Raw genomic sequence first — 27,057 nt, forward strand, 5'->3', positions numbered from 1 at the left:
AGGAGCCTCTTAAAGAAGAAGTTACAGGTCTGTGAGAGCCAGAAATCTTGCTTGTTTGTAGGTGACCAAATACTTATTTTCCACCATAATTTGCAAATAAATTCATTAAAAATCCTACAATGTGATTTTCTGGATTATTTTTCTCAATTTGTCTGTCATAGTTGACGTGTACCTATGATGAAAATTACAGGCCTCTCTCATCTTTTTAAGTGGGAGAACCTGCACAATTGGTGACTGACTAAATACTTTTTCCCCCCACTGTATGCTGAGCACTTGTTGGCTGCTTTCCTTCACTCTGCGTTCTAACTCATACCAAACCATTTCAAATGGTGGCTACTTTGAAGAATCTCAAATATAAAAAATGTTTTGATTTGTTTAACACTTTTTTGGTTACTACATGATTCCATATGTGTTATTTCATAGTTTTAATGTCTAAAGAAAACCCTTGAATGAGTAGTTGTGTCCAAACTTTTGACTGGTACTGTACAGTGGCTTGCGAAAGTATTCCATTTAAATTACAGGTTGTAATGCAACAAAATAGGAAAAATGAGGGGGATGGGGGATGAATGCTTTTGCAAGGCACTGTATATAAAGATATATAGATACATACTGTATATCGAGAGAAACATATGAGCCATATATACTTGTATAGAGAGAGACATATTTAGACACACTCTATATATGGCTCTAGATCAGGGGTGTCAAAGTCATTTTGCCCCGGGGGCTGCATTCGGTCTTCAACGAGGTCCGGAGGGCCGCACTGAAAATTGGTTATATTTCCTCGCCGTCAAAATATGCAAAAGATTGTCCTCTATCCATCATTTTCTGAATTTTCGATACTCCCTGACTGCTAGCTTTAATTTCGGTGATTATTAGCGAGCTGGACATTATTTACATTTACATTTTAGTCATCTTATCCAGAGCGACTTACAGTTAGTGAGTGCATACATTTTGTTTGCATAAATGTAGGTCCATTATCATTTCTACATAGTTTAGATTTGGTTTCAGTCATTTAAAAGTATATTTAGTTGGTTTTCCCCCCCAAAAGAAAAAATCAGCAACATATATATTTTTTAAAGTATTATTTGTATTTTTTATCCAACCACCCGCAGGCCGCATTGGACCCCCTCGTGGGCCGGATCCTAGACACCCCTGCAAACAAGGGTATACCAGAGACGCCTCATCTTTCTTTGTCTTGTCAATGCCGCTCTATGGGGAGCTGGGTGCATCGAACAAGACAAGATTCCCCATCACCTCAGTTCTATTGTTGTGAATTTTGGCCCGACGTGTAATGGTTTAACTACTTAGTGATAATCACAATCCCCTTAATGATGGTAAACACACGCTCAGACCATGGAAGTAATATCCCAGCCTGCCCTCTGCTTTGAAGCTGGGAGTTCAGTGGCAGGTGGCGGTACGCATCGCGCTAGCGGGAATCTCTTAATCAGCCGAGCACACACACTCTGCACTGGGAGAGGCAGCAGGGCGAGCATTGTGTCCCCACACACACACAAAACACACATGCATTCCTGGGGACGGTGAGGGAACGTCTCTCGCTAGAGCCCGAGCCAAGAAGAGGGATTGGACCATAAAGCCCCCTGCATGTGACAGGCAACTTTGTCGTTATCAATAGGGAACAGTGACCACTGGGAGAGAATGAGAGGACTAAGAAGGGTGTTAGGAGATGGGGAGTAGAGACGGAGAGTGGCTGTTGTGAGCATGGTGTGTGTGTGTGTGTGTGTGTGTGTGTGTGTGTGTGTGTGTGTGTGTGTGTGTGTGTGTGTGCACGCGTGCGTGCATGTTGTGTATGTGTTTGGTGGTGTGTTTCTTTGTGTATTCTGTGTGTGTGTGTGTGTGTGTGTGTGTGTGTAGTTGAGAAGGGGGGTTGTGAAGGCATTTAATGGAAACCCCTTGCTGGGTGTTGTGTTGTAAATTACTGCATGGTGTTGTGGTGTGTTATTGCATGCAGAGGGCACACATACAGCTGGTCAGACTTATTCCTCTGCTGTGTTGGGGAGGGGAGCTAACGTTAGCGAACTGGTGGGCGCCGAGCAGACACCGATTCCCCACGAGGGCTACTGGACAATGAAGGCCCCAGCAAACAAAAGACAGAAAGGAGCATCCCTTGCTCACAAAAGAAAACACGTTAGGCCTCCTCTCTACCCCTCTTGCTGCCAAGATTATCTATCCTGGCCCACCATACCCCATCTCGACCATGACCAGGTAATTCGCTAATCCCAGCCAAGAAAAAAATGAATATTTATTCTCAATCTTCGCTGCTGCATAGCAGGCCCACAAACAAAATCTGGAGTAGTTTGCAGGGGAAATGTAGTTGTCTAATTAATTTGCATTGAATAAAGAGAATTAGCGGAGCGAAACAAAAAGGAATCCGGCTTTGCCTCTTTTCTTGTTTGGGGGACAGTGTTTTTTATCACCTGTATCCCAGACATTTGGTCATTAACTACACACACACACACACACACACACACACACACCTCATCCCCCCTTCGATCAGTGTGGATCCTGATCCAAGCCTTCATCCCATCATTGCCCATTCTCCATTCATTATTTATCAGTGCTGTAAATGGGTGCAGACACCAGCGAGCACAGGCATGATGGCTTTATCAGCACCCAGGTGGCAGCGTGCTGGCCAAGAGCCGAGAGAGGGAGGATGGGAGAGAGAGAGAGAGAATGTGAGAGAGGAGAGGGAAGGAAGAAGATTGGCATACGTTTAGGGATGGATGGATACATTTACTAACCAAATGTATGATGCCTCTTAAGCTTCTGAAACCATTACAAAAAAATTTGAGTGAATTGCGTAAGAGAATTCCATTGCAATAATTTCATGTGCAATCATTTCATGCAATCATTTCATGTGTCTTTCACTGTGTGTCCCTGTTAGGTGACATGTTTGTGGTGGACGAGGGCTCCTCAGCCTGTCTATGTGGGGGAGTGCTGGGGGCTGAGGACCCCGATACGTACCCTGAAGAGCTCCTCTTCATCCTGGAAAACCCACCACTACAGGGCTTCCTGGAGAACACCCTGCCCTCGCCAGGCTTTGAGAAGAGCAACGCAGGCCTCAGAGTGGGTCAGTGGCACACAGATCCTTAAAGTGATAGCTGAAGGGAAGTTCATGCCAAATCTATATTTGGGTGGAAGTCCCCATACCTGTGTCTGAAGGCCCATAGTGACAGAATCAACAATAATCCATTGTTCACTTCTGCTACAGCTAGGAGTTAGCATAATTAGCATCATCCAAATTCATGAATGTAAACAGCGGTACCGATGTAAGCAAAGCTGCATTGCAAGCAGAAACTTCCTCAAAAACACTTCAAACTAAGTTCAGTAGTTGGTGCAGGGATTTTTTAAACACGCATACTGCTGAAATAATCGCTGGGATTTTGTCACTCAAAACTGGAACTATTTCCATATGTAGTCTCAAAGCCGCAACTGTTTCTGTTGTTTTCTGTAACATGAACAATAAAGTTATATTGTATTCCATTGGGCACTCAGATCCGGATTGATTACCAGCTGTGAACAAACTCACCAGTGGCTATCAGAGCATTGGAATATTCTGATACTACTTCAAAAATAACGACGGGCAAGAAAACATGGACAGGTTCTTCGCGAGCATCGACACTTCCAAACTTAGTTTTAAGTGTTTTTGAGGAAGTTGTGGCTTGCAATATAGCTTTTCTAACATCGGTACCGTTGTTTACATTCATGAATTTGGAAAATGCAAATTATTCTAACTCCTGGCTGTGGCAGAAGTAAACAATGGATTATTGTAGTTTCTGTCAATATAAGCCTTCAGACAGAACTCAAGGCAAGGGGAATTCCACCCAAATATAGATTTAGCATGAACTATCCCTTAAGCTCTGTAGTCAAAAGGTTAGCCATGGTTAGTTCACCACACCATGGTTAGTTCTAAGTTGGCCATTAGTTATCTTGCTGATATCTACTGACACAAGCTATTATGACTGTTTAAAAAAAAATGAATACCTTAATCCGGCTCAAAGGACAAGGAATTCTATATCCGGTTCGAAGGACCAATAAGGGACAGCCTTTTTAACACATGTTATATCATGCTTATATGGCAGTAAAGCTTTGTGACTATCACATTTTTTTTTGAATTATGTGAATAAGATACTGCCTAGGCCCACTGTTCTCCCATACACTGCTGTTGTGTTCGGTGTACTCAGTCTCAGCCAGAATGGACCTTGCACACAGTTAACTCTAAGTCGACAAGAGTACAATGAAACATATTCATTTCTACTCATACCCCTGCTGTGTTGTTGTTGTGTGTTCAGTCTCATTCAGCCTGCTCCACCTCAGAGCCGGCTACATCAACTACGTCCAGGCGGAGCACCAGGGGACTGAGCCCACCGTGGACCAGCTGGTGATCAGTGTGAGCGACGGGATGCACAAGTCTACCCCCGTCCCCTTCTACATCATCATCCACCCCACCAACGACGAGACTCCCTCTCTGATGCTTAGCAACTTCACCGTAAGTCGCCTCACATCCATCCATCTAACGCTTGAAGTCTTTGGCCATGTTTAAATACTTTGGAAAATGCACCCTCCTGTCATCCCACTGATCTGACACGACTTGGTGGGTCTAAGCTATGGAGTGGAATCTTTGCTTTCGCATATCCAACCGTGTTAGGCTAGTGATTACCTCAAGGAAGGGAGAGAGGAAGGAGGCATTTTCACAGTGTTCAAACAGGTCCATGGTCCGCGACGGAGTCTTCCCTCTCTTCCTATGACGTCTCCTCCTCCATCTCCTCACACCACACCTGCTTAATTTCCTTCCTTCCTTCCTTTCTTTCCCTTCGGACTCATCCTCCTTTTCCTCATCCCTCTTTTTCCCCAGGTGATAGAGGGAGGATGAAGGAGCTGAGTCCGGCCATTTTGAACGCGTTGGACTTGGACGCCCCGGCTGACATTTTGACCTTCACAGTGTTGGTTCCCCCAGCCCACGGGACCCTGCTGAACGGGATCTATGGAACGGAGATGAGCCGCTATAAGAAAATGGGCCCCAAGCTACTGCTGCAGAGCCTGATTGTACATACCTTCACCATGGAGGAGCTCAAACAAGGTGAGACACTTGAATTGTATGTATATGTCGGAAGCACCACTGTAGCCCTAAAAGTATTTGCCCTTAGGGGACCAATAATGATTTAAACAGAATTGATTTGAATAATCTTATTCAGTTTATGGTCGAAATATTGCAATAAACTCTACAGGAGCATATGGCTTACTGTAGGCCTATGTCTGTTATTCTATGCACCGGGAAGAATTGTTGTGCACCGTTGTTTTTTTATCTATAGTAAGGCAGCAGTTGCCTTCATGTATCTGTGTATTCTTTTGGTTTAGTGCCATATGTTGACTAGTGTCATTTGTTAGTCTATGCCTTTCTGGGTTTAAGGTTGTTGGGTTGTTATTCGGGGGGTACAGTATTTGCATCCCACTACAAGGCCAGCCTGCCCCTTCCTCCCTCTCCCTTCCTTCCAGAGGGCTGTGCGTTGTGTTGTCATCGTCGTCGGGGTCAGGCCCCTGCTGAACAGATGTTCGAGACAGAGGTCGCAGAGCGCCCGTGGTGCTGCTGCTGCTGTCTCCGCTGCACACGGTCCTTCCAACTGCTCTCTCTCTCTCTCTCTCTCTCTCTCTCTCTCTCTCTCTCTCTCTCTCTCTCTCTCTCTCTGCTGCCTGCACAATTACCTCACAGCCACTGTACACTGAGTGTTCAGTCACTGAGCACACACACAGACATGCACACACACATGCAAGTGCGTACACACATACACAAGTATGCACATGCACATACACGCACACACTCCTTGTTAGCAGCTGACCATGGAAACATAGGTGAACAAGGCTTTAGGTCAATCTGTTTGGTTTGGCTTCTTCAAAGACCATAGCAATAGTGAAAATTGCCAATGTGTTTGTGTGATGAGCCCAATTTGATACTGTTGAAAAAACGAGTGGAAAATGTGATGCGTTGACAGCACTCCTTTTTCGCAACAAAACATTACAGTTCTTGGAAAAGTTAGTTTCTCATTTCAACGACATATTTACATTTTTTGTAGAAATACTTCAATGTCTCTACCCTAAAAACATACATTTACACAGGTTGCTACTCTATTTACAACACGACCGAACACCCCAACCCAAAATCCCACCAAAATCCCACCAATCTGTCCTCCCGTTCACCCTCTCCCACCCTCTCCCTGACTCTTCCCCTCTTGGCCCCTATCTGCAGGAATGAGGATCATGTACATGCACGATGACACGGAAACCCTGAAGGATTCGTTCACTGTGCAGCTGACAGATGGCCGCCACACAATCCAGGGGACCGCTCGCCTCCTTGTCCTACCAGTCAACGATGAAAAGCCCCGGCTGCTAAAGTAAGGATAAGAAGAACGCCCTGGGAGGAACACTCGGAGCCAAGAAGGGGATAAGGGAGGGTTGGGTGAGGAAGGGGAGGGAGGGGGAGGAAGGGAATGTGGGGGTGGGGGGAAGAGAGGGATCGGGAAAGAAAGGGGGTGAGTGAAGGTGGGCAAGAAAGCGGATGGAATGGAGGGAGGGAGGGAAGGGGAGGTGGAGGATTGGGGCAGAAGGGGGGTGGGGAGGGTGGGGGGGTATGGACTCGGGGGTCAACACACACAAACCTATACAGCACATGTGGCGGGTGTGGGAGTATGTTAAATCTCCCTGTGTCCCCCACTCGAATGAGTGACTGGGAATCAAGTTACATCCTTGAATAGGTCCTCCTCTGTCCTCCTCCTCCTCCTCCTCCTCCTCCTCCTGTTGTTCCACTATTTCTCCTTAGATCAAGAGTTTTTTTGAATCAGTGCGTTGGCACGGGTTGCAGTCCATAAAGGCCGCATAGGCAGAAGTAATGTGGCTTTTTGGCAGATGCCCACTTCCTTGTTTGCGGTGCCCTGGTGGATGGCTCTGACAGGTCTCTCCTGCTCGCCTGGCCCATTGTTCCATGCCAGGCAGCAGGGGGAGGGAGGGGATCTGGTGTTGTTGACGTGTGTTCAGGATGAGGACTCATCTGAGCGTGCTAGGTTTAGTGAGGCTAGGGTGTTAGGGGCTCTGTGGCCCTAGCTGCATGTGTCTTTCTCTATCTCTGTGGCCCACTGTGTTTGTCCTTCTCTCTCTGGGCTGGGGCCCCTCAGTTGACTGGTGCTAGTCGGTACTGCTTGTAGGGAGCTGTATATGAGTTGGAACTGGTACTTTGCTCACGTGTGTACCTTCTCCTCCTTTTGTCCCCAATGTCTCTGTGGCCCTCAGTGTCTTTGCTGGGGGTTGCACTCTCTAATAATGTCTCTCTCTCTCGCTTTCTCTTTCTCTCAGTAGCCCCTAGTATTTATTTGTGTTTCTGTGGTCCTGACCATCTCGTGTATCTTCTCTGTTAGAAATGCAGGTGTAGAGGTGGACTGGATGGACAGGAGGGTGATCTCCAGTGTGGTGTTGGAGGCAGAAGACCTGGACACTCCTCCCAGTAAACTCTACTACATCCTCAACGCTGGGCCCAGGTTTGGCAGGCTGCAGCTCAAGGTTAGTGCAAAGCATGGCCCCTCTTCAAATGATACTGAGAATCAAGATATTTAATAACGCTATCTATAGCGTCTCCAGATACACCTGACGTCACCCTCCTGACCTACATCTGACCATGTGTAAAAGTAACATTTTAGTGTGTCCTCTTCCCTTTGTGCAGGCAGAAGCTGGCTGGACAGACGTGGGAGCGGGTCAGAACTTTACCCAGGAGGACGTGGAGCTGAACCGCGTGTGGTACGCCCACACTACCGGCACCGGGTTCAAAGGTCATGACAGCATCCGTTTCATCCTCAGTGACCTAGACAACGAGACTCCTCCTCAGAGCTTCTTCATCTCAGTACGCACCATCCAGAAGGGTGAGGACAGGACAGCCACATGGACACGGTGTCATTGTTATTATTAGTGTGCTTGTTGAAATACTTTAAGACAAATAAGCACGCACATTTTTTTCAGGAAATTTCGTTTTCTAGTTCCTTGTAATTTGTCTTTAACATTTTGAGGTGGGCCATCTCTTCCTCTCTGGAGGAGCCTCCTCTTTTATCCGCATAATGGAACTACTTTATCAATCACATGCTAGCACATAGTCGCACATTGTCTCTACATCTAGCATTACGTAGTACTTAGCTGGCAAAGAAAAAGGTAAATAAATAGGTAAATTCAGTCACTGAACTTTTCCTAGACAGGTTACAGCACTCAGCTACAGCACTACCCAACAGTATACCACAACAGTACACCTCGTTAACCCACCAAGACACAACAACAACCACCTGGGTGACGCATGGCACGGCAGCCATTTTGTGCCTCAACGCATCACACACGCATCAGCAGCGGCCCAAAGCAAACTTTCTCCAGCCACTGCGTCTTGGCCATGTATAATTGAATAGGTGGCTTTCCCTATAGCCAGGCCAGCTTTGCCAGTTGGGTGAGCATGACATGCAAGGCGGGGTGAAGCGAAGAGTTGAGGAGAGGGAGTGCAATCAGTGGTGCGCTTGGCCCTCTTGGCTCAGTGCCCTCTGATCCTGGAGGAGCGAAGGTGAGAAAAGCCCATGCGCTCAGCACCGCAGGAAGAGCCACCTCGGAACGTGAATAATTGAAGGATGTAGGGAGTGAACAGATGTAGAGTTTTGGTTGCCTCTGCAGTTCTCTTGTTGTTGTGTTGTCGTCATCATTGCTCTCTCAAGTCGCTGCCAGGCTATTATTGAAAACAAACCATTCATACGGGTTTTTGGTACAGTTCATATTGTGCTAGCCTATCAAATCAAGTGCATCTAAGTTAAGCTGACAGTCCCTGATATCGGGCACTATCATGCTTTATTTGATGCTTATAATACACTTTTATCTATTTTATAACTCAGAAAGAAAAAAATGAAGCATTGATACATTTAACAGTAAAATAGACACAAAAAGCTGCTATTGCTTGACGTAATGACTGTTCTCATGTGTCCAGGTGACATATTGCTGGTCACCAGGCCGGTCACCCTGATGGAGGGAGAGCGGCTCATCCTGACCACAGACATCCTACTGGCTACGGACGGGGCGGCCAGACCAGGGGAGCTGCTCTACACCGTGTCCATCCCGCCCAAACATGGACACGTCCACGCCGTCCAGCATCCCGGAATGCCGTTCCACGCCTTCTCCCAGCTGGACGTGGCGGCTCAGCGTGTGTGTTACACCCACGACAACAGTCACACGGCTGAGCAGGACTCCTTCAGGTCAGACTGACACGTTGTAGTATTTTGTTTCATTTTGTATTTTTTGGTTGGACATACAAGACATAGGATAGATACAAACATTTATTGGAATAGTCTATATCCATTTTCTTTAGACTGACACATTAGTTGAATATTGGATGATCGAATTTAAAGCTTTTATTGTTCATTCAGATTTCATTGGATGTGTATTTGGCTCAAATTTCAGGCACAATTATGTAAACAATAAAAAATATATATCTCCTTTTGACTTAAAAAGATATGGCATAAAATGTCATTAATTGGTCTGTTGATTTTGACTGAATAAGGAAGATGTTAGATTTTTTAAATCACCGACACGGTGCCTGCCCAAAAAGTATCACACATAAAAAGAAGCAAGAGATGAGAGCGGCCTGCTACAGTATGTTTATGTGCTTCTTCCAGACAATTTGGCAGGGGGCTTGGGTGGTGAGAGAGATGGCGGGCGTATGACTGACCTGTCCTCTCCTCTGTCTGCTCTCCTTTCCGTCCCTGGTGTGTCTGAGGACGCTGGTTTGTCACCCAGAAGCCTGGCACACACACACACAAACACACACACACACACACACACACACACAGAGCCTGGCTGTGTTTCACCTCAGGGTCAGCTGGGAGCCAGGAGCCTTTCTGCAGCCAAGCTATCAAAGGACGAGAGGAGATGAGAGGGGGGAGCACTTTAGTGGGCGCACACACACTGCGTATGCTCTCTGCCAAAGAGGGAGGTGATAGCCGTCCGGCATGGGGCAGTAGTGATGGTATTTCTTAACTGACGCATTGAACCCAATAGAGCAATCAGCCATGTTATCCACCCGCTTCTAAGAACTCAAATACAAACTGACTACATCCTTAGATCTAAAGCATCCATCTATTTAACTGTGACTAGTTCTACTGGGTTCTACTGGGTTCTACTTGGTTCTGGTTAAACCCATGTGTATGAGCGTATCTGACCAGCTCCATGCTGTATTGGTGTGCGCTACAGAATGTTCCATTTGGAGGGTGACTGGTGGCAGTGTGTGATGGCAGCGGTTGGAGCCTCGGATGGGGCCACACCTGAGCACACACCTGTGCGTAAGAGCAGGGGCCTGGCTCAGGCCCCAGGCAGAAGGTGTTTTCTATGCCCCCCTCTTCTGGTCGCCGTGACAGCGGATGATGAATGGGCATTATTAGGAGAATGATAACGCCGGCTGGCATCGGTTGCCATGGCGGCCAGAAAGGAGTGTACAGAGTACAGACAGACAGGCATCTCTGGGAACAATTACCTAGCAAATATGGGATGGTGGAGGTGGCAGATGTTGCACCGGTTTGGCTTAGAGAGGGGGACCTGTGTGTGTGTGTGTGTGTGTGGTGGCCAGTGTTTGTCATGGTGGAGCCTAGGGCAGTTCTCAGCTGCAGGGCTGCAGGGCTGTGTGTGTGAGAGGCAGATTGACTTGGCAGCGAGTTGAACGAGGGCTAAAATCTGTCCACACACACACCACTGTCCCAATTTCAGCTCCAGTGCATTGTCATTGTAGCATGTGGTGAGCCATGGACCGGTCTGTGAACACACAAGACTCATCCAGCTTAAAAATGGGAAAGGGGCCCTTATGATTGATTCATTGCCTTTTTACATTGGATCTGTAATAATAGCTAGCCTCATCATGGGAGAATAATGTGATGGATTTTGTGTTTTTAGATAACTTTGAGATTATATTGATTTTGGTAGTTCTTTTTCAATGCTATAGCAATTTCTTTTTTAAATAACTTTCTATCATACAGATCGTGTTTGCCAGTGGCATCATGCAAAAATGGCCTGATTGCTTATCATTTAATTTGTACACTTTCCCCATCTATCTTTTGCTGTTATACAAGATGTCCACGAGTTGGCATTAGCCCTTTGAACTGTACCTCCATCTCCTGTGTTTTAATGGATACACCACCGCAATAGCCCACAGCAAAACCACCAGTTCACCTCATTATACAGTCCTTTACCAACCAATCCTAACCCGTTTTTACACCAACCGTGATCTGTGCTTTCTGTGCCGAACTACACGACAATAACCAAATTTCATCCATCCACTTTTCCATTTCCTCCCCACAGCTTCGTCGTCACCAACGGCATCAGCTCCCGCAGCGGCTCCCTGCACTTCACCATAGAACACGGTGACCGGATCCCGCCGTCCCTCAACCGCAATACTGGCCTCCAACTGACAGAGGGAGCGGTGAAGACCATCACACCAGACCACCTGGAGCTCACCGACCCCGATACTGCTGTGGGGAATCTGACCTATGCCCTCACCCAGCCCCCGCAGTACGGCAAGCTGCTCCTCAAGGGGTACCCACTGACGGTACCCCGTTTTACCCAGACTGATATCAACAACATGGACCTGGCTTACCAACACTACCAGGGCAGCCTGGCCCAGATTGACAGATTTAGTCTGATGCCGTCTGATGGTACTAACAGAGGATACCTGGAGTATGGACAGCTGAAGGAGGAGCCGCTGTTCTTCACAATACAGGTGGGCTTTACTGGTTTTTATACTTCACCAAATCTTGTATGCCAGGGAGGTATTCAGATTTTTTTTTCACTTATCTCTGAAAAGATCTGATGTGATTGGTAAAAAGACCAATTAGTGAAAAAAAAGGTTGAATTGGGTTGCCTGAGTGAACGCAGCCCAAGTGTCAAATCAAATCAAATCAAATCAAATTTTATTGGCCACATGCGCCGAATACAACAGGTGCAGACATTACAGTGAAATGCTTACTTACAGCCCTTAACCAACAGTGCATTTCTTCAGAATATGAGCGCTGATCTAGGACCAGTTATGCCTTTTAGATCATTATTATACAATGCTCCCTCCCTCCACTCCAGTCCCGAACTGCTTTAATCAACTCTTCATTTTCCCCTAAAACATTCTTATTTTTATTTCCTTTTTGTTTTTGTCCTGTAATTCAGCTTTTAGCTGTGAATGTGTACACGCTCAAATAAACCTTACTATAATATACACTGAGTGTACAAAACATTAGGAACACTTTCAATTACATAGACTGACCAGGTGAATCCAGGTGAAAGCTACAGTATAGCTACTTATTGATGTCACTTGTTAAATCCACTTCAATCAGTGTAGATGAAGGGGAGGAGACAGGTTAAAGAAGGATTTTTAAGCCTTGAGACAATTGAAACATTGATTGTGTATGTGTACGATTTAGAGAGTGAATGGGGAAGACAAAGGATTTAAATGCCTTTGAACAGGGTATGGTAGTAGGTGCCAGGCGCACTGGTTTGAGTGTGTTAAGAACTGCAACGCTGCTGGTTTTTCACGCTCAACAGTTTATTGTGTGTATCATTGGAGTCAACATGGAATGCTTTTGACACCTTGTAGAGTCCATACCCTGACAAATTAAGGGTGTTCTGGGGGCAAAACTCAATATTAGGAAAATGTTCTTAGACATGAAGGACCTGATCCTAGATCAGCGTTCTTACACTTAGACACTTTGTGAATATGAACCCAGGCTTCTAAGCCTATAGTATCACCAGACATACAGTACACAGATGTACTAAACGTTTGCAGCTTTTATTTGCAAACGCAAATAAAGTATAAAAGCGAGAACCACATTCTTGTTAAAATAAAATGATGAAAAGGTTCATAATAACCGAAGTGCAACTATGAATCATGCTTTTTTCCAAACAATCATTTCTACTTCCCACAAGCAATTATTTCAACATGAGCTATCTTTGTAGTGGTATTCACTCAGACAGGGAGAGAGGAGAGAGTTAACCCTCCCTACAGTATTGCATACTAACCTGTCAGGCTGCTGGGCTGTTGTGGCCAGGTCGATGGGGCTGCTGCTGTGACACTCTGTTCCTTGTGCCTCCCCTCTCCTGTGGCCCGCCACGCACTCACATATTCTAGAGCTGAAACGGTCAGCCAGGCGGATAACCTGCTGGCCAGCCTACCCTGCCCTGGGCCTCTGAGTGTGTGTGTGGGGGGGGGGTCATAAGCAGGCCTGGCCAGCAAATGTTCCCCTCGGTCTAGCGAGACTCTCTTTCTGTCACTTGGCTAGGGCCGCGCTACACTACCGTGAGCCAAACAGCGCGGGTCCGCTCCTCTCGAATGCTCAACATCTGGCCCCCTTAAGACTGTACAATGCATAATATGCCTTAATAAGTCTATAGGTTGAGAACTGTTGTGTAAGAGCACAGTTTGAAATATATGGCATATAGATGCAAACCGGATGGACATCATGAAAATGATCAAAGAGGTTGAGGGTAGAGGAAGTTCTGGAGTAAAAACAAACAAAATATAATGATTGTAAAATTGGCTGTGTCCATAAAATGTATATTGTATGTATAAGCTGGAAGTAGAGGCCTAAGCATTGTTCACTAGTTTACTCCAATTAGGGGAGGGGTGGTGGGGTTGGAAAGTAATACAGGGGGAATTTTTTTTTAAAGGATATGTATATATATGTATGTATATGTATTTATATGTGTGTATGTATGTATGTGTATATATATGTATGTGTGTATATATATATATATATATATATATATATATTTGCGAAATAAAACATATGGGGGATTGGAAGTGATGCAGACAATTACATTGATGGAAGGTACAATCTATCTGCAATATTAAAGGTGATCTACCCCCTAAAAAACAAAAAAAACAAAAAACAAAAGTGATTAGAAAAAATAGATACAAAAATGTAAGACTGTACCATGCATTCAGTACAGTAGCACTAGCATAATGAATAATGTCTACAACAGACCTCACAAGTGGAGGACCTCAGAGGGTATAGTACAGGTAGTGCATGATAACAAGCTGTGTAAATAACTGTATCACGTATATCCTTCATATATTTGCCCTTATTGCTCTCCAATTGTTCTCTGTATGCAATCAGAGAGGACTTTATTTGGGCCAAACATCATAATTTTTGTCTGATATGTTACTAAAAAGAACGTACCAGAATACAATACAATACTCTTTTTTTTATTGCATCTATGAAGAGGACTTGCTATCTACTACAGTGGAATTAAGATACTCACACCAACGGTTCTGTTGTCATGAGACATAATCAGAGCACCCTCTTCTGGCCTTTTGATAGAAGTGCATGTGACAGTACATTTACTGTGGTCACTAACACTGGTCATGGAGACCCACATGGTGTGCAGGTTTTTGTTCCAGCCCAGCACTAACACCCTTGATTCAACTAATCAGCTGATCACCAAGACCTTGATTAGTTTAATCAGTTGTGTGTATTAGTGCTGGGCAGGAACAAAAGCCTGCACAACATGTGGGTCTCCAGGACCAGTATTTGCTGAAAAGATTTGTCATGGGCCTCCAGATTCTCAAAACTACAGCTTCACCATTGAGAGCATCTTGACTGGCTGCATCACCGCTTGGTATGGCAACTGCGGCATACGACCGCAAGGCACTACAGAGTGTAGTGCGTACAGCCAAGTACATAATTGGGGCCGACCTCCCTGCCATCCAGGACCTCTATACCAGGCGTGTCAGAGGAAGGCCCTAAAAATTATCAAAGATTCCAGCCACCCTAGTCATAGACTGTTCTCTCTGCTACCGCACGGCAAGCGGTACCGGAGCGCCAAGTCTGGGACCAAAAGGCTCCTGAACAGCTTCTATCCCCAAGCCATAAGACATCTGAACAGTTAAGCACCTGGACTATTTGCATTGGCCCCCTTCTTTTTTTTTGCACTGATATTCTTGCACTGGCTCTATGCACACTCACTGGACTCTACTCACATGTACTACACTGACACTCCAACACACACACACACACACCCTCACACACAGACACATTTTCCACTCTCCACATACGCTGCTGCTACTCTATTTCTTATCTAACCTGAGTGCCTAGTCAATTTTACCCCTACCCACATGTACATACAGTATTACCTCAACGACCTCATACACCTGCACATTGACTCGGTACCGGTACTCCGTGTATATAGCCTCGTTATTGTTATTTTATTGCGTTACCATTTCTTTTTTTTGTGTAATATTTTGTTATTATAATGTTTTTGATTTGGAACAACCTTTAATTGGACATAGTGCACTTACAACAAAACACCAGTAGAGGGTTCTCTGATTACATGACCACAGAACCCAACCAACTTACTGCACTGCTTTTAAACTGAAACACCGTGGTCACATTACGGCACGCATTGGAAATGTTTAAAAAAAGTTTTTCAACACAAAAAACGAAAATGAACGTTTCTGATTGGACAAGTCTAGTTAATCCCTCGCTGTTTGTCTGTTATCTTATGTTGAGTGCCCTAATGAGCGCGACCTTGTCCACCTCTAGGTGGAGCATGTAGACAGGAACCCACCCAGCCTGGTGACCAAGCGGATCCCCAGTACAGTGGAGAACCTCTCGGGGGGACTAGGGGACAAGCAGGGCATCTACATCACGTCACGTGACCTCCAGGCCTCTGACCCCGACAGTCCCGTCCAGGAACTGGAGTTCACCATCACACGGCCGCCTCACTTCGGCTACCTAGAGAACGCCCTCACCGGTAGCTCCATTTCTTCGAATTGAATCAACTTTATAGATAAACAGAGGGGAAATTAGATTCATTATTTCCATTTGTTGTGTGTTTTTTTAATTAACTTTTAAATATACTTACCTAATTGGGTATGTTGAGGGAGAGGTGGTAGTGTTTGAGGATATTGTATGTTCAGTCAAATATCTAGATTGTAACATGTACGTTACCCCTTTCTTGAAGGTACAATCTGTAGCTGTCATTTCCAGACAAAAGTGCAGCTTTTTTATGTCCGTCTGTGCATACAAAGCAAGTCTTGGTGCCATTTGAAAGTACAGTACCTTGCAATGATCTACAGTAGCAGTGAATACATCAGGGTGATAGTAAAGTGTTCTGTAGTAGATGTGTGCAGTGTAGTGACAGCTTTTTCTCTGTTCTTTGTGTGCTTGCCTAGGGGCGTACATCAAAGGACGCTTCACCCAGAGGGATTTGCAGCAGCGCGCCGTGCGCTATGTCATCCCCACCGACATGGAGGTGACAGGGGACAGCTTTGAGTTCCGCGTCACTGACCCCGCGGGAAACACCATGCTGCCTGAAATGTAGGTTTTATTCCATTGGTACGTACAGTATTACTTCAACTACCCCGTACCCCTGCACATTGACTCGGTACCGGTACTCCGTGTAAATAGATAGCCTCGTTATTGTTATTTTATTGAGTTACTATTTCTTTAATTTTTGGCTAATATTTTCTTACTTTTTAACTCTGCATTGTTGGGAAAGGGCTCATAAGTAAGCAGTTCACGGTACAAAAAAAGTTTGAGAGACACTGTCTTATACTACATAGATGGATTCGGAGGTGGGCACTTTCTGTGCACAGTTATAGTGGGTACAGTAGACCGATTCACACACAGCTTAGAATCTTCCCAAATGTCACGACTGATACCATATAAAAATAACCTGTTCCCAGATCTGAATGTACTGTATGTCAATGGTATGACAATGATAGTCAGAGTTTGCTAAAGCACATACAGATGGGACCAGGGTAAAATAAAGAGTCTAGCCACGCTTTACCTCTCCTGTCCACTCTTGACCCCACCTGTGGCCTGTCTAGCAGACTGGAGCTGACGTGGTCTCGGGTGGAGCTGTCGGCTACGTGCTACCGGGTATGTGAGAACGCAGGCATGCTGCAGGTGCAGCTGACGCGCAGTGGGAAAAGCATGGACCCGGCCTACATTGCTATTCAGGTACAGTAGAGTAGTGTCCTGAACACAACTCACAACAGTCAACTGAACAGCCATGCTGTGGACTAGAGCAGCTAGGGTCAACGTCTGGTGGTAAAGTTGTATACGTTTAATTGAATGGGACTTGAATCTAAGTCTGAGAAGGTCAACCCCTCTTTCTCTGTTTCAGGTGGAAGAGGGTACTGCCAAGGTGGGGAAAGATTTCACCCACAGCACGGCCAGTCTGATCCAGTTCGATCCAGGTCTGTGATGATCCACATCAAAGGGTGGCCAACCCTGCTCCTGTGGGGGTGGGATTAGTTGAAATACCTGTAATAATGTTATTAGTTGATATAGCTACCTCCTCTTCTCTCTCCCTGTATAACTGACTAGGAGTCAATGTGAAAACCTGGAACATTTACCTGAAAGACGACAGCCTGGAAGAAAACCATGAGATGTTCACTGTGGTTCTGAATGCCCCCAAGAACACTGTTCTGGGTCAGAGGAACTCAGCCAGTGTGGAGATAGTGGATCCTAGAGGAGGTAAGTTAAGAATGATACAGTAATTGTATATATAGTACAGTAGGCTGAGGGCTGTATTCTGATGCCTGTAATGCTCTGTACTCTGACTTGCTGTAAGCCTTCCTAGGCAGCAGAGGGCGCATGTTAGCCATGGTTAATTGGAACATTTTATATGCTGATGCAGAGTGATGTTTAAATGCCATGCATGTGTGACGGTCTGGGTTTTGAACATGGGGCGTCTGCGTGCCACAAGACTGTGTGACCTGAATGTGTCTAATAAGTACACTCATTTGTAATTTTCTGTTTCAAACCGTTTCCTTTCTCTTGTTGTACTTTACTGGATGTAACCCAGGGTCATGTTCATTAGGCACCAAACGGAAGAAAGCAGACTGAAACAGGAAGGAACACTTGTTGTTATTTTCCACTGAAGAACAGTTTGAAATATTTTCCGTTGTGTGCCCTAATGAACATGACCCTGGTTTCTCTGTCGCTCTCTCTCACACTTTCTCTCTACAGGAATGTGTGACCCAAAGGACCTGAGGGTTGAGGAAGATGAAAAAGGAGCACCTTCAACCCCTCATGTCCCCCAGTCCCCACAGCTAGAGGAGCACGTCACTGACATTGAAACAGACCTGCTGTGGGAGAGCCGCCCCCATCCACCCAGGGGGGACGTGCCCAACCGGAGGCCCTTCCTGGACTACGGGGAAGGAGAGAGGGAGCCCCAGGACCAGGCCCAGGCTACCCAGTTTCACAGCCAGGCCACCAGACAACTCAGACTGCAGGGCAGCAGCAACAGTAATAGCAACAGTCGCACGGTGAGCCTCAGAGTTTCACAAGTAACTTAATTGGAGCCAATTTGTTTGAATGGAGCATTTATTTTTAGAGGAACTGATGTGAAACTTTGGAGATTCGATTGATATTAAAATGATGTCTGTGGAAGAGAGTTGTCGAAGCCAGACATAAACTTGCCGTTTACTATGGACTGGTTGTAGAATTTCCTTATTTGCTCCTGAAGGGAATATGTTAAATTCAACATTGTGTTTTTATGAATAGTGCCAGCATCTATACTGCATGTTAGCTGTCTCTCCTCTGTGATTCTAGGTCTTTCATTCAGGTGTCAAGAGAAAGAGTGAAGAGAAAGTCTGGACGGTAAGACCTTTCTATATACTGTAAGCCTCACAACTTTGGAAGGAGAGAGGTCAGTCGACTCCTGATACGTGCACTCGCTACCTAAGTGCAATATACCTTTCCTGTCCAAATTTCTGAACATTGTTTTTAATTGCTCATGATAACAGCATGCTCTGGTTTAGTGCACACTGCCACAACATGGTCAAGCTGTTGCATTTATCAGGAGTTGACTGTACAGTCTGATGTTTACATACACCTTAGCCAAATGCATTTAAACTCAGTTTTTCACAATTCCTGACATTTAATCCTAGTAATAATTCCCTGTTTTACGTCAGTTAGGATCACCACTTTATTTTAAGAATGTGAAATGTCAGAATAATAGTAGAGAATGATTTATTTCAGCTTTTATTTATTTCATCACATTCCCAGTGGGTCAGAAGTTTACATACACTCAATTAGTATTTGGTAGCATTGCCTTTAAATTGTTTAACTTGGGTCAAACGTTTCGGGCAGCCTTCCACAAGCTTCCCACAATAAGTTGGGTGAATTTTGGCCCATTCCTCCTGACAGAGCTGGTGTAACTGAGTCAGGTTTGTAGGCCTCCTTGCTCGCACACGCTTTTTCAGTTCTGCCCACAGATTTTCTATAGGATTGAGGTCAGGGCTTTGTGATGGCCACTCCAATACCTTGACTTTGTTGTCCTTAAGCCATTTTGCCACAATTTTGGAAGTATGCTTGGGGTCATTGTCCATTTGGAAGACCCATTTGCGACCAAGCTTTAACTTCCTGACTGATGTCTTGAGATGTTGCTTCAATATATCCACATAATTTTCCTTCCTCATGATGCCATCTATTTTGTGAAGTGCACCAGTCCCTCCTGCAGCAAAGCACCCCCACAGCATGATGCTGCCACCCCCGTGCTTCACGGTTGGGATGGTGTTCTTCGGCTTGCAAGTATCCCCCTTTTTCCTCCAAACATAACAATGGTCATTATGGCCAAACAGTTCTATTTTTGTTTCATCAGACCAGAGGACATTTCTCCAAAAAGTACGATCTTTGTCCCCATGTGCAGTTGCAAACCGTAGTCTGGCTTTTTTATGGCGGTTTTGCAGCAGTGGCTTCTTCTTTGCTGAGCGCCCTTTCAGGTTATGTTGATATAGGACTCAATTTACTGTGGATATAGATACTTTTGTACCTGTTTCCTCCAGCATCTTCACAAGGTCCTTTGCTGTTGTTCTGGGTTTGATTTGCACTTTTCGCACCAAAGTTAGTTCATCTCTAGGAGACAGAACGCGTCTCCTTCCTGAGCGGTATGACGGCTGCGTGGTCCCATGGTGTTTATACTTGCGTACTATTGTTTGTACAGATGAACGTGGTACCTTCAGGTATTTGGAAATTGCTCCCAAGGATGAACCAGACTTGTGGAGGTCTACCATTTTTTTACCTGAGGTCTTGGCTGATTTCTTTTGATTTTCCCATGATGTCAACCAAAGAGGCACTGAGTTTGAAGGTAGGCCTTGAAATACATCCACAGGTACACCTCCAATTGACTCAAATTATGGCAATTAGCCTATCAGAAGCTTCTAAAGCCATGACATCATTTTCTGGAATTTTCCAAGCTGTTTAAAGGCACAGTCAACTTAGTGTATGTAAACTTCTGACCCACTGGAATTGTGATACAGTGAATTATAAGTTAAATAATCTGTCTGTAAACAATTGTTGAAAAAATGACTTTTGTCATGCACAAAGTAGATGTCCTAACCGACTTGTTAACAAGACATTTGTGGAGTGGTTGAAAAACAAGTTTTAATTACTCCAACCTAAGTGTATGTAATCTTCCGACTTCAACTGTATACAGTGGGGAAAAAATGTTTTTAGTCAGCCACCAATTGTGCAAGTTCTCCCACTTAAAAAGATGAGAGAGGCCTGTAATTTTCATCATAGGTACACGTCAACTATGACAGACAAATTGAGAAGAAAAAAATCCAGAAAATCACATTGTAGGATTTTTAATGAATTTATTTGCAAATTATGGTGGAAAATAAGTATTTGGTCACCTACAAACAAGATTTCTGGCTCTCACAGACCTGTAACTTCTTCTTTAAGAGGCTCCTCTGTCCTCCACTCGTTACCTGTATTAATGGCACCTGTTTGAACTTGTTATCAGTATAAAAGACACCTGTCCACAACCTCAAACAGTCACACTCCAAACTCCACTATGGCCAAGACCAAAGAGCTGTCAAAGGACACCAGAAACACAAATTGTAGACCTGCACCAGGCTGGGAAGACTGAATCTGCAATAGGTAAGCAGCTTGGTTTGAAGAAATCAACTGTGGGAGCAATTATTAGGAAATGGAAGACATACAAGACCACTGATAATCTCCCTCGATCTGGGGCTCCACGCAAGATCTCACCTCGTGGGGTCAAAATGATCACAAGAACGGTGAGCAAAAATCCCAGAACCACACGGGGGGGACCTAGTGAATGACCTGCAGAGAGCTGGGACCAAAGTAACAAAGCCTACCATCAGTAACACACTACGCCGCCAGGGACTCAAATCCTGCAGTGCCAGACGTGTCCCCCTGCTTAAACCAGTACATGTCCAGGCCCGTCTGAAGTTTGCTAGAGTGCATTTGGATGATCCAGAAGAGGATTGGGAGAATGTCATATGGTCAGATGAAACCAAAATAGAACTTTTTTGGTAAAAACTCAACTCGTCGTGTTTGGAGGACAAAGAATGCTGAGTTGCATCCAAAGAACACCATACCTACTGTGAAGCATGGGGGTGGAAACATCATGCTTTGGGGCTGTTTTTCTGCAAAGGGACCAGGACGACTGATCCGTGTAAAGGAAAGAATGAATGGGGCCATGTATCGTGAGATTTTGAGTGAAAACCTCCTTCCATCAGCAAGGGCATTGAAGATGAAACGTGGCTGGGTCTTTCAGCATGACAATGATCCCAAACACACCGCCCGGGCAACGAAGGAGTGGCTTCGTAAGAAGCATTTCAAGGTCCTGGAGTGGCCTAGCCAGTCTCCAGATCTCAACCCCATAGACAATCTTTGGAGGGAGTTGAAAGTCCGTGTTGCCCAGCGACAGCCCCAAAACATCACTGCTCTAGAGGAGATCTGCATGGAGGAATGGGCCAAAATACCAGCAACAGTGTGTGAAAACCTTGTGAAGACTTACAGAAAACGTTTGACCTGTGTCATTGCCAACATAGGGTACATAACAAAGTATTGAGAAACTTTTGTTATTGACCAAATACTTATTTTCCACCATAATTTGCAAATAAATTCATAAAAAATCCTACAATGTGATTTTCTGGATTTTTCTTTTCTCATTTTGTCTGTCATAGTTGACGTGTACCTATGATGAAAATTACAGGCCTCTCTCATCTTTTTAAGTGGGAGAACTTGCACAATTGGTGGCTGACTAAATACTTTTTTTCCCCACTGTATATGTGTCACCATGTTTCACATTTTATTGTGTCCCCACTCTCCACTAGTTCCATGCACTCACCCCACTGAGACTCGAGGAAAGGAGGCTGCCGATTCCTGAGCCCATCCCCCAGGTGCACCCGGACCTCCAGGTGACCCCCATCTGGAGCTGGTCTGGCCACAGGGAGTTCCTCCACGAGGTCAGGGTGGGGGATGCCCCCCAGGAGGACGCCCCTGTACCCTCGGCCAAACAACACAGGGCTGGACGCCAGCGCAAGGTGAGGGCATTGTTTTAACTAAAGGGGGGGGCTAGGGGGGTTGGGTGCAATGTTTCCTCTAAGCTGCACACGTGCACACAGTAGCCGAGACTGCCATTCAGCTCCCCGGAACTGCTGCACAGAAATATAAGCCCACCGAGAGAGGCACGAGATTGAACTTCACTCAACTTTCTAGAGCAGTGGTCCCCAACATTGCCAAACATTTCTGTAAAAAAAAAAGCAACGATAAAGCATTGTGTTCCTCTTTTTTTTTTATATTCGTCTCGGGCTGTTGGCGGTAGGTGCACCCGTATCAGCTGACCTGTGCGCCGGGTAGGCGAACTGTTGCCATTTTGAACCATTTAATGTGTCTGAAGGTACAAACTCTGCCTTCCCGGTGGGCCGAGAGAGCAAATCAAGCCTACGGCTGGCCAATCGGATGGCTCAGATGACCGTGTCTGCAGTAAAGTAGCAGGCATAAAAGAAAGCAACAGCAAAGTTGAGACTGTGTGAGATTTGAAAACGTTTAAAACCATGACTAGAGAGACTGTCAACACTGTTCTTACTCAACACTGTTAACTACTTTGTATTCAACTCTTTTATAAGCCATAAAATGCACGTTCTTCCTATTATATGAATGAGTAGGAAAGTGTATCTATAGGCTTGCGTTGTTGTTATTATTAGCGGCTTGGGTCTTTTTTAATATCTAGGAATATTTCACTTTCTCTGTTCATAGGAGTAACAACATGAATTTGTGCAAGAGGCAGAAATAATGCGGTGCCACTCGAGTTTCCCCATCAACTGGAAGATGGTGTCTCTTTTTGGTAAGGGAGAGTGGAGGGTCTGCTGCTCTCTCCCTCCGCTGAGACTGACCATCAGATGCAGCCACCATCAGCCCAATAAAAAAAAAAAATAGCAAATTATTTAAACGTATGCTCACTCAGCTGTGCTTCACAAGTAATACAACAACGGATCTATTACCGGTGTGATCATTTAGCCTACCTCAAATGTTTAAAAATGTCCCGAACAACAATGCATTGGCAGGGCAATTCAAGCAAAGACAATATGCGGTGATAATGTATTGGCAGTGGCGTGTATTCATGGTGCCAAGGGAAGCCAGGCTTCCCCAGAAAATGGACCAAGTAAAACAATAATGTATCTTTCGTCTCTCTGTTTCATAATTTTCCTTCAATTCGCAAGAGGCTGAATGTATCTCACAGGAGAAAGCATCCGAGCGAGCACAACAGAACACCTCTGTCTCTCTACTTGTAGGCCATCTATCTGATGCTGTCTGGTCCAAACGAGTATGACATTGTTGCTGCCCGTAGCATTGAGGGCAAGGGAAACCAGCAAGCATCTGGCCTCCCTTGACAATTTTTTTTAATAAGGATTGTGCCAATCAGCATTGAGATAAACTGAGCGAGCTCAACTGTGAATGGTCCTGGCGCACCCAAAAAAATTGTCAAGGGAAGCCAGCTTGGATTTGGCGCCACTCCTATCAAATCCCATTGAGAGCATACATCATTGACAGAAAAACTTGAATTGTTGCATCTCATTGTGTTGTTGTCCTCTGGTGCTCTAGCTGAAATTGGCCCTTTCCTAAATTAGCCATAGATGGAGATAGGGAATTGGACTTATGATTCTGATCCAACCAGTAATTCATACATTGTTGTGCCCCTGGCTTGAGAGGATGGAAGTTCAATATGTAGCTAGATGTCGAAGGCTAATGTTAACTAGCTAACGTTGCCCATGAATGGAAGTTAGGCTAGCGAGCAAGCATTTTAGCCAGGTTGCCTAGGACAACAAAAAATGTAAGTTTGTACTGTATGACAGAGTGATAAATTGTTTCGTCAACATGGAAGAGAGGAGAATGGCATTGGCGAGTGAACATGTTTTTCTACTTGCACAATGCACACACACACAGAAATCTGTTGGTATCTTGTAGTTGTCACTGTATTAGACTAAGCATAGGTGATTTGATGATGTTGAAATTGTGCTGGAAATAGTGGAGGCAGCTCCTGTTTTCTATGCGACTTGCGGTAACTCTCTGTGGTTCTAAATCAATGCTTGTTTAGTGGTCCGAAAATGTCGGAAACATTAACTTGCTTGACCATGCTGTAGGTCATGTGACTGTCTGTTACTGTACATGCAATATGATTTGTGGACTTCACTGGACAGAGGGTGCTATCTGGTTTTGTGATAAAACAAAGGTGTGGTTGTCTCGGCCTTTAGGCCTATATATCACTGTCGCAAAGCATATGAATTAACAGGTTATAGAGCAAACAACGCAATTATCACAACATATAGGTTGTAATATGGCTTTTTTGTGGGGGGGGCTTGGCTTCCCCAATAATTTTACCCACGCACCACTACTGTGTATTGGGCCTATAGCTTACTGCACAAACCTCATTGTTACAGTACTGTTTTTAATTGGTTAATGTTGCATAGGCTTACGTTTTTTAAGTCATGTTAAAAAAAAATCTGAGCGGTGGATCTCGGCTTGCATTTTGACTCAAAGTGATCTTGACTCAGAAAAGGTTGGTGACCACTGTTCTAGAGTTTTCCCTGTTAACACTATCAACGTTTCCCTTTACTGTGGCAATTGTGATCGAATCAATGCAATATTAGCCACTTTCAATGCAACATACCGAAACAAAACAAACTGCAAGAGATGAGGCAGAACGTATCGGAGTAGGATTCTATTGCATTGACATGCACTACTCAGCCCGTACTCTACACAGACCGGTGTGGCATAAACGATCAGAGCTGCAGTAGATCTATTTGCAAATAGACCATTGCCATATACGGATTTGTGCCATTTACTTTGAACTGATTTGTGTTTACAGCATGAGCGGTCGTGAGTAGATGCACTTGTTTTGAGATCAAAGCGAGATCTGTATGAAGCCACGTGTGCACATTTTGTTCATAGCCTTTGCTAGTTAGTGAGTTATTAGCCCAGTTATATATCATTTGTAGTCAGTAATAGGGGAGTGATTGCTTCCTACAAGAGCACAAAATGTGTACATTTCTAGACATCTTTGAAAAGCGAGCCAGGTAAAGGGGCAGTGTTGTATTTTGAGACAGGCTTATATAAGATAAGTAGCCAATAGGCAGAGGATAGCATAATTTTACTGATTCTCTGTAATAATGGTATGGGAATAATAATGCTTTTTATTTTGTAAAGTGGTTTCTTGCATCAAACAACACCACAACATGTTCAGTCACCTCCTTGTCTGAAAGACAAGTGGATAAACAGGTTACTGTCAAGCCCTGCATGTTTTTTTTTCAAAAGTCTCATGGAATGTAGGCCTACATTGAACACCACACATTGGCTGCTACTGTAGGCTGAAAGATAGAACAGCTATTTCCATGTTAAAATGTTATGAGATGTATTTTCTCCATTGTTTTTGATGGTAGGCCACTCTGGTAGTCCTACATTATGATACAATTGCCACAGTAGTCTACATGACCACTGTTAAAACTGTAACTTAAAGCGGGTACAGCCTCAGTGTTCACAGTAAACGGGTGCTGGAAGTTGCATTGAATTTTCACAATGTTAAAGTTTGCACTCAGCAGACCTGAAATGTACTCGGTGCTGAAAAAAATTAGAGGGAACATTGGTTGGGTGTTTTGGATGGAGACACACTGGGACTGACTGGCAATCTCAAAGGCCAGGAGAGTCTTAGTGTAGTTATAATTAAATACACTAAACCTAAATAGTCCAGTCTCGAGACCACATATTGAGTGTTTCGGTCTTGTCTCTGTTTTTTTATTTAACCTTTATTTAATTAGGCAAGTCAGTTAAGAACAAATTACAGCCTACTTGTAAAGCACCCCGGCCAAACCCTCCCCAACCCGGATGACGCTGGGCCAATTGTGCGCCGCCCTATGGGACTCCCGATCACGGCCGGTTGTGATATAGCCCGGGATCGAACCCGAGTACAAATATCGGATACGTTTGTACTCGGTCTTGACTCGATCTCGGACAGTGAGGACTCGTAATTTCTTTCCGAGACCAGCCGAGTAAAAAACTCATAATTATCAGCTTCCATTCAGTCAGCGCATAAAACCGCTTCGCCAGGACAAATATATACACTCCTTTCTTGAAGCATTAATACCTTAACAACCTTTATATCTATTATAGACATGTTTGCGCAGTAGCGAATCTATTCGCCTTCAGTGTGTGACAGGTTCGTGATTCTGAAAGGACAGCAACCGTAATACCAGCGCACTCATGTAGGAGAGTTCACTTTTTGTAAAACACATATGGCCATGGCAGTGGTGTAGTGGAGGGTATATGCAGGTATAAGCCGTATACCCACTTTCTTTCAGTGGGCATTGCTTACACTCACATCTTAATCCCTACTGATGCGTAGTGTAGTGGAGGTATACGACTTATCAATTATGTAGTAGAATAGAGAAATTATGTACAAAGTAGCCTACACAATTGCAAAGCACGTGAAATATATACACATCCGCGCCGCACACACAGCCTAGTTTCAGCAGAATATCATCTGCAGGCAGCAAGAGTGTGCAGCTCTCAACTGGTTTTGGCATGGTGCAGCTCACAGAAGAATGATATCTACCAGTAAATGCTAACTAGGGAAACAATGGGTACGCAAACCCAGTATTGAAAAAGTTTAGTCAGGAGTGTTGGTTAGTAGGCTATTTGTAATGCGCAGTTGTCATCATGCGTTTGCATCAGGGGCGTAAAT

General features: G+C 44.8%; 1 protein-coding gene across 1 annotated transcript in view; it reads left to right on the forward strand.

The window, feature by feature from the left end:
* Positions 1-27,057, forward strand: part of frem1b (Fras1 related extracellular matrix 1b) — a 66,853-nt gene that overhangs the window by 35,832 nt on the left and 3,964 nt on the right. Inside the window, exons 18-33 of the mRNA XM_045205338.1 lie at positions 2,903-3,088; positions 4,311-4,511; positions 4,874-5,098; positions 6,263-6,407; positions 7,425-7,566; positions 7,727-7,922; positions 9,014-9,278; positions 11,371-11,788; positions 15,597-15,807; positions 16,229-16,373; positions 16,889-17,018; positions 17,185-17,257; positions 17,388-17,537; positions 18,033-18,331; positions 18,618-18,665; positions 22,154-22,363. Of these exons, the coding sequence (XP_045061273.1) occupies positions 2,903-3,088; positions 4,311-4,511; positions 4,874-5,098; positions 6,263-6,407; positions 7,425-7,566; positions 7,727-7,922; positions 9,014-9,278; positions 11,371-11,788; positions 15,597-15,807; positions 16,229-16,373; positions 16,889-17,018; positions 17,185-17,257; positions 17,388-17,537; positions 18,033-18,331; positions 18,618-18,665; positions 22,154-22,363 (3,044 nt within the window). The remainder of the gene's footprint in view (positions 1-2,902; positions 3,089-4,310; positions 4,512-4,873; positions 5,099-6,262; positions 6,408-7,424; positions 7,567-7,726; positions 7,923-9,013; positions 9,279-11,370; positions 11,789-15,596; positions 15,808-16,228; positions 16,374-16,888; positions 17,019-17,184; positions 17,258-17,387; positions 17,538-18,032; positions 18,332-18,617; positions 18,666-22,153; positions 22,364-27,057) is intronic.

Source organism: Coregonus clupeaformis, chromosome 20, assembly GCF_020615455.1.
Source record: "Coregonus clupeaformis isolate EN_2021a chromosome 20, ASM2061545v1, whole genome shotgun sequence".
Lineage (NCBI taxonomy): Eukaryota > Metazoa > Chordata > Actinopteri > Salmoniformes > Salmonidae > Coregonus > Coregonus clupeaformis.